The 7,742-nt window shown below is 39.0% G+C and overlaps 1 protein-coding gene across 1 annotated transcript in view; it reads left to right on the forward strand.

Annotated features, from left to right (window-relative positions):
- The window catches only part of GPR180 (G protein-coupled receptor 180), a 36,990-nt gene extending 29,628 nt beyond the window's left edge, over positions 1 to 7,362 (forward strand). The window contains exons 7-9 of the mRNA XM_019524551.1: positions 1,788 to 1,979; positions 2,339 to 2,416; positions 5,827 to 7,362. Coding sequence (XP_019380096.1) covers positions 1,788 to 1,979; positions 2,339 to 2,416; positions 5,827 to 5,985 — 429 coding nt within the window. The 3' untranslated portion in view covers positions 5,986 to 7,362. The remainder of the gene's footprint in view (positions 1 to 1,787; positions 1,980 to 2,338; positions 2,417 to 5,826) is intronic.
- The last annotated feature ends 380 nt before the right edge of the window (positions 7,363 to 7,742 follow it).

The following is a 7,742-nucleotide window of genomic DNA, read 5'->3' on the forward strand; positions in this document are numbered from 1 at the left end:
GCTGGGTAATAATCGGCAATCGGTACTGGCCAAAAAAATCTTTATTGGTGCACTGTTAATTATTCCTGTGTGTTTCAGTCTGCTTTAGAGCAGTCTGGGTCTTTAAAAAGGACTTAAGTGGAATGTAAGTGCCAAGTAAAAAAAAAAATTAGTCTAAAAGTCTTCACTCAGATGCCTCTTAATTGTGGTTGAACCAAAACTCCCTTGGCCTCTGAGTTTGTAACCTTTAAAATTCTTTATGTGTACAATGTATAGAATTACCTACATTCTGAGAAGTTCAGGGTCTGTAAACCTAAGCTTGGCTGAGATTCAGAAACCAGGTGTTCCTCAACCTATCCTATTCAAGAAACTGAATCAATTTTTGTTGTCAGAGCATACTAACACAATTGGGCCATGCACAAAATGAATTGGCAGTCACAGCTGTCTTTTAGAAGAATAGGAGGTAATGATGGTGTCCCCTTTTTATATGATCACTAAATAGAGCAAGGGTGGCCAGCCTGTGGCATGAGTGCCACAAGTGGAATGTGCAGCTTCTGTGTGGCATGCAGCAGATTGGGCAGGGAAGGGGATCAGAGTGACACTGAGAGAGGGTGCAAGATTAATTTGTGTTGCATCTGCCAAAAAGATTGCCCCCCACTGTGTTAAAACCTTCCTTCAGTCCTTAGAGCAGGGGCCTGAACCCAGAATTCCACCTTCCTGCTGGGTGTCCTAACCTGTAATCTACATAATTGGTCTCACTTTTGATCTCTTTCTGGCCCACTTAATTTTGAATAGTAGCATAGCGTCAGCAGGAGGGGTGGGAAGTGCCCCAGTCCCAGAATACCCAAAGTGGTTAGGACATTCTCCATGTCTGGTAGATGTCATGGGTTTGAATTCCTTTAGTCAGAAGGGGAAATTAAATCCAAGTCTCCCATATGCTCTAACTACAAAGTGGTTTACAAAGCTTAGTGGCCCTTTCCCACATTTTGAAAGAAGAATGACTACTGCTCGGGTTTTGGTAGAAAAGGGCATACTTGTGTGATTTGGGGTAAGGATCCACAGCCCAAGTAAAAGATGGCACTTCTCTGTATTCTCAGGAGCCTAAGTCCCAAGAAGGGCAGGATGCAATTTCACTGTTTCTTGTTTAGTGTTAACTGGTTTCCCAGTGAGCTTTTTGAGTTTGGGTGGCACACTGATCTCACTGTATTTTTTTACTCTTGTTCTAGGGTGTCTAGCCCCCAATTAGCTTTGCAAGGACAAGATTCTGAATTTCATTACAGAGGATGGTCACCAAAAATTATTGGTTGCAGTGTTCAGTACTGGAGTACTAAGTTTCTTTTTTAACTTAGGCCTATGGTGCTGAAGAAAGTCGACTAGTTCAAGTAAGAAGGGGGATAGTAGTTTGGAAGACTGCTGCTAACAAACTCTGTCCTGTTCCTGTTGAAGCCAGTTGGCAAAATTCTTGTTAATTCAGTGGAAGTTTTCCCTTCAGGTTTCTCAAAGGAACGTAGCTACAGTTGTCAAGTCCTAGGTTGAAGCTTGATTGGAAATGTTGTAATTTCTGGAAAGTTAACTCATTTTATAAGCAGAAATCCAACTGCTTTCCTGGCTATAAAGCATCACTTGTCCTCTGTGGTGCCAAGAGAGCAGTTTTAGCTGTTTCTTTTAGTAAAATAGCAGTTTCTAGCAAGCCAAGCAGAACCACAATGCTGTACTGCTACTTTCCTATCATAAATACAGTTAGGTTTCTGACGGAATGAGACATGTAGGTACAGTATTTACTTGACCCGTTCTTTATCATTTTACAGAGTATTTTACTGATTTGGGAACAGTTTGAAGATACAAATCATCACAGCTACCATTTGCACTACAGTTTAGCAAGTGGACTTCTCACCGGTCTAAGAGTTTGCCTAGCTCTGTCGTTGGCCTGTAGCCTTTATCAGATCATCACAGTGGAGAGAAGTACACTCAAAAGGGAGTTCTATATCACCTTTGCCAAAGTAAGAGTAACACGGCAGGGAAGGAAGAGGGGTGGGGGGGAAACAATTCTTTTTAGGGTAAATATATTTCTGTGGCATGCTTTTGAGAATCAGCCTGTGCCCATAGGAAAGTTACTGCTGAAATATTTTATTTGTTTAAATAAATGACATTATTTCAGTATACTCTGAGTAATAATTTTAAATGTCATTAGAAACAAAATCTAACTTAAAAATCAAACTTTTAATAATGTGGCTATAATTACATTGGTTTATTCCAAAAGAGTAAATCTGTAAAAAGAAAGATGGAAATGTAACCTTCTATCATATCCCTGTTTTGGTATATTAGAATACATTTCTAAGATGTGATTCATCTTTTTCAGGCCTGCATCCTGTGGTTTTTGTGCCACCCATGTCTTGCAACCATTTCGTTAATATTTAGAGACTATCAGAGAGAGAAGGTATGTGTGAATAAGATAAAAAAACTGGATAGAATTTTAACAGAATTGTTTATATACAACAGCTAGTCTAGAGGTTTAGTGTCATTTCAGCAAATTCATGGTCTTCAACCTCTAACCTTGTATTTCTAAAGCAGCTTGGGAAGTCCTAGCCACAAGCTACTGAGTCACATGGCTGAAATCTAAGCTTCATAAAATGTAAAGGTAATAGTTTGTAGGGAAAAGAGGTATGATTCTTAAGGCAAAGCAAAATCTGCTTCTAATAAAACAGGCTTTTTTCACAAATCTGTCAAAAAAAATTGTATAGGTTAATTTTTAGGCAAATTTCTAAAACGCGTTATGTGACAGAGCAAGTCAGGGAAGCCACAGCTGAACTGTCTTACTGGATTAAATGCTATTTTCAAAATGTATAATTTAGTTTGTAAACTCTTAAGATTAAAACAAAGATGGATTTATTTGGCCTTCTGGTTGCTATAACATGCTGGGAGCTAGGGAGCTAGTGTGTGGAGCCTGCCGTGCTCAGATAAAGTACACCATCATTCTCAGGTGAGTGACTACATCATTGAAAAGCAGAGATCTTGCTGCTTATACTTAATGTGGTCTGTGCATGAGTGTGCAAATATCTTCTGAAACTGAACTGTTATTGTATGGGGGATACGTAGGTTAAAAGGTATGTTAGTAAAAAAAAGAAAAAAATTAGTTCTTATTTGATGTTAGTTCATGCTGAAAAGTGATTGATTCCTATAGCTACGTTAATCATGATAGTACTGGGTTTGCTTTTTCTTGCTCACTGAAAACCTTGCTCCTCCCCTCCCCAGCTCATTTGAAATGGGAATCAGTGTAGGAAATCATTACTCTTTGCTGTATGTTGAGATCTGGTAATTCACTGTAGGAGGATTTTTGTACCAGGATTTCTGGGGTATTGGGTAAGTTTTAACTACTGTGTTTAAGTAACTGCAGTTCTTAAATTGTACTCATTTAACACTTCCTTTTTTCATACCATACAATACGTCCCCAATAAAATACGCACCTTGTTTTTGGGAAGGCAGAATGTAGAAATATGATTTCTTCCAATCATGGCTGATTATGTGAGATAGCGGAAGTCCTCTGGAAACACCAACTGTCCAGGAAGTGTTGCACCAGGAAGTTCCTAGTACCAGTTATGTGTCCCAGCCTGTTTCCCTGGATCCTACACTTCCTGGGCACTGTATGTTCCCACAAGGACTTAGCATCATACAAGGTTAGGCCCCAGACACTTGCAAGGGCAGTAGCAACATTGTTGGCTCTTTACTGTAATTAGTTCTTCATATAAGTTCCTGTAAATAAAATGTTAATTTCCACATCGCAGACCTTATCAGCAAGGATCCTTCCTGGTTTTCTCTGATTTTAAAAAAACAATTCCCAATTTTTGGATTAAAAAAGGGACCCCAAAATCCACGTTTCCATCATTAAAATGAAACACCACTAATATATATCATTAGTGGTGTTTCATTTTAATGATGGAAACGTGGATTTTGGGGTCCCTTTTTAATCTAAAAATTGGGGATTATTTTTATCAGAACCAGGATCCCTGCTCATCAGGATACTGACTGGGGGGGTGGGGGGCAGCGGCTCCTGCCACTGCATACACCCGGGAGGGCATGCAGGGTGTGCACCCCCAGATGTGCACATGGAACAAGGGCAAGGTGCCCCTGCAGGCTGGGACCAGGGTGGCACCAGGCTCTTCCCAGCAGGCACTTGGGCCAGGGCTGCACTTGGGGAGGGGGCTACGGCAGATTTTGTGGTGGCTACAGCCCCCGCTCCCCGATAGCCCTCCTCCCAGAGTGCAGCATGGCCCAGCCCCCCACCTGGAAAAGCTCAGCACCACCCTGTTGCTAGCCTGCAGCAGCAGCCCACCCTCGCCCTGCACACAAATCTGGGGGCATGCACCCCCATGTCCTCCTGGGGTGCATGTAGCAGCGGGAGCCACCCCCCCCACACACACCCTCCAAACGATCCACACGCAGCTCCATCCTGTACCCTGTCTTACCTGTGTAGCCCCAGCCCCATTCCCTCCCTCACTTTAGGGGCCTCAGTCTGCCCCCCTCTTGCCCCTTCCCCCACAATAGACTTACCAGCCAGATGCAGCCTGCCTGCATATCAGCGGTCAAATCTGTATCAGCCAATACGGCTTGTTAAAAATTGGCCATCAGTCTTGGCCCAAAAAATCTCTATCTGTACACCCCTAATGCTTTACTAATATTTGTTAGCACTATATTATTCAATTTAAAAGCAAAGCAAAAACAAATATAACTATTGGAATGTGCACTAATTTACTAGTTTGCGTTTTTTGAATTGTATATAAACTAGCCAAAAAGTTGTAAAAATGGTCAAAAGGTATTGTATGATTAGTCCTGTAGTCATTGTATGCATCTTATTCAGATTGATAACACAAAATCTAGCCTGCTTAAAAATCTTAATGGTGCTTCTGCTACTTCACCGTTGGTCATTTCTACACCTGAGTTAATATTACCACAGCCAAGTTAAAGTTTTTAGCTAGAACTAAAAATAGAAGAGAGGCAACAACAGGAATGGGGAACACAGAGCAAAGTAGCAGAAAAAAGGATAGCTTGAAGAGTGGAACATCAAGACCATAAAAAACAATAGATGGTTGTTAGCACCCATGGAATACAGAAAGATTAGCAGAATTCAGGGAGATAAAGAGATACGAAGTCGGTAGCTTCTGTTGGCATTGCCTAAATAGAAATGCTGCTGCCCCTCCCAGGGACTTTGTTATGAAGTTTGAGTGGACAGGAGCCAAAGGGAGGTAGAACTGTAGCACTGCGCTTGCCCTGGATCTGCCCCTGCACACAGTGTCTCCAGGCATGCTTCTTTTCCAGTAGAAAACAGCTTCCCTGCTTACAATGTGCTGATTTTGGGGAAGCCAGCCATGTTGTTTGTGAGACTATGGTAAGTTTCACAGCAACTTTGTGGCTCAGCTGCTTGCTCAACTACTTCACTTGTAAATGGACAGGTTGAAATGAAAAAACGTTTTTGAAAATGAGAAGGCACCATCATTTGAGCTGCATGCATAGAAACAGCAGGTACAAGCATATTTATTTTTGTCATCTGAGTGGTACAGGTAACTAAGTCAGCTACACCTGTGGGGCTCCAGTGGTCATGAATTAAAGGTCTGAGTTTTGAGGCACAGAGTTTGTGATTTGCCCAAGGCTACCCACTGAACTAGTAAATCTAAGATTGCAAGTCAAGAGTTTCTGGATCCCAGCACCATACTTAAATTTCTTGTAACTACTACAATATCAAAAGGTTTGTAGCAATTTTTGTTGACAAGTTGCTTATAAGAATATTAATTTGTTCTTGCTTCAGAGCATTCACTTTTCTCTCTCTCTCTCTTTTTATCTTTTGGTTTTTAGATTATTACCATAGGTGTTATCCTCTGTCAGGCTGTCTCCATGGTTGTCCTCTACAGACTTTTTCTGTCTCATAGCCTATATTGGGAAGTGTCTTCTCTATCATCAGTGACATTACCATTAACAGTGCCATCTGGACATAAAAGTCGACATCACTTCTGACATTATTAGGAAAAGGCACAGTTAGGTAACAGATGTGCTTAATGACTTAAGTATACATACATTTATTTACTCAAGTATGCAGATATTTGCTTCAGGTAAACGTGCTACTCTGGTTTCACTGGAAAATACAAATCATAAAAATAGGGATCTTCACTGATACTGAATTTGAACAGGTCACCAAGTTAGGTGCGTTCACTAAAAATGTAGTATTAAATATATATTTAAATTTTTAATGTTTAAATGCAGGTTATTTCTGTGTTACATGCTGTGTGCTGAGGTATATGACAACAAAGGAAGACCAATCTCTCCGTTCACATTCATAACTACGTTTTTCAATCTAAGACCTTCCCCATCTTGCACCAATTTTAGTTTTTAAGGTTCTATAAAAAAACAGTTCTTCAAATGACTGTGACATCAAACAAGGCTGGGATAGACCAGTCTGAAATCTCTGTAATGTAATGAATAAAAAGGTTGTGTTGTTTTTTTTCTTCCTGTACTTTGTAGACAGTACACTTTATGTTTACATTTTTTAAATGAAAACAGACTTGTTCCAGGAAACCAGTGTAAAATGTTTACAGGTAAATGCAGTAAACTCTTGTTTGTTATTTGTGCAAATGACGCACTTTTTTGCTAGTGATGTTGATTTTGGTTTAGTTCTTATTTTTAAAAATCTATTGCTACCTATGTTACACTTTTTTTAAATAAATGCTACTAAAACATACAGAAGCAAAAGGCTAAACACTATACGAGGCTGTAAAGTGATGGCAACATGAATGTAATAAAAGCAGCATGCTTGCATCTTTTAAAAATAGGAAAGAAAATGGAATATGTGATGTGGTACTAGAATTTTAATCCTGATATAATTCATTTCTCTTACATTGAGGATTCAATCATAATTAAGCCATATACACAGATTAAATTAACAGAAGCATTTCAAATAAATGTTGGTTTCAGTCATCAACTACCCATGAATTCCTGCCCAAGGATACTTAATCAGGATTAAATTTTCTATGAATAATTGAAAAACAAAATACTCACTGGATTTGTTATAATCCATGTTGGCACTGGGTTCTAAGTAGTTGCCATCTTCCATCCATTGTAATAAAGCCATACTACTTTGTGATGCCCTAGTATTCAGCAAGCTAGTGTAAATATACTTTATTGAAGTGCCTATTTATTGAGTGTGATTTAAATCATGCTGACATTTTTTCTTTATAATATTAACATTCCTTTTGAGTTCTTGATTGAAATCTTTCTACTTGTATTTAGTTTGATATTTGTCAGATTTTGTAGACATATTATTGTTGGATCTTGTGTTCTTTCAGTACATGGATTTTATTTACTGGCAAATGAATTTTCACTCCTTTACAAATTGTACTGGGTTGTTTTTAATGTGTTTTTATGGAAAATATGAAGATAGTATTTTAGCTTTAAAATTTAGCTTTAAAATACCCATGGCTTTCTTGTTCACATTTGCACAGGTTGTTCAGTTTAGCTTAAGTCTAGTTAGTGTTCTGTTGTAGTTTAAATAACAAGCCAGATATTTATCTTTGACTAAGGCAAAATAGCAATGTAGCAAGGTTGCTCATTAATTCATCTACTCTTCAGTTCTCTGTAATTCAGATCAAGAATAGCAGGTTGAGGCTGGAAAAGATGAGCTGTTGTTATTTCACACAATCTGCAGGAGGATTACAAGATTAATTATTACATTCTTCTGATTAACCAATAACATTCTGATATGGTTAAAACTGTAGTCT

Source organism: Gavialis gangeticus, unplaced genomic scaffold (assembly GCF_001723915.1).
Source record: "Gavialis gangeticus isolate Ggan-Ray unplaced genomic scaffold, GavGan_comp1, whole genome shotgun sequence".
NCBI lineage: Eukaryota > Metazoa > Chordata > Crocodylia > Gavialidae > Gavialis > Gavialis gangeticus.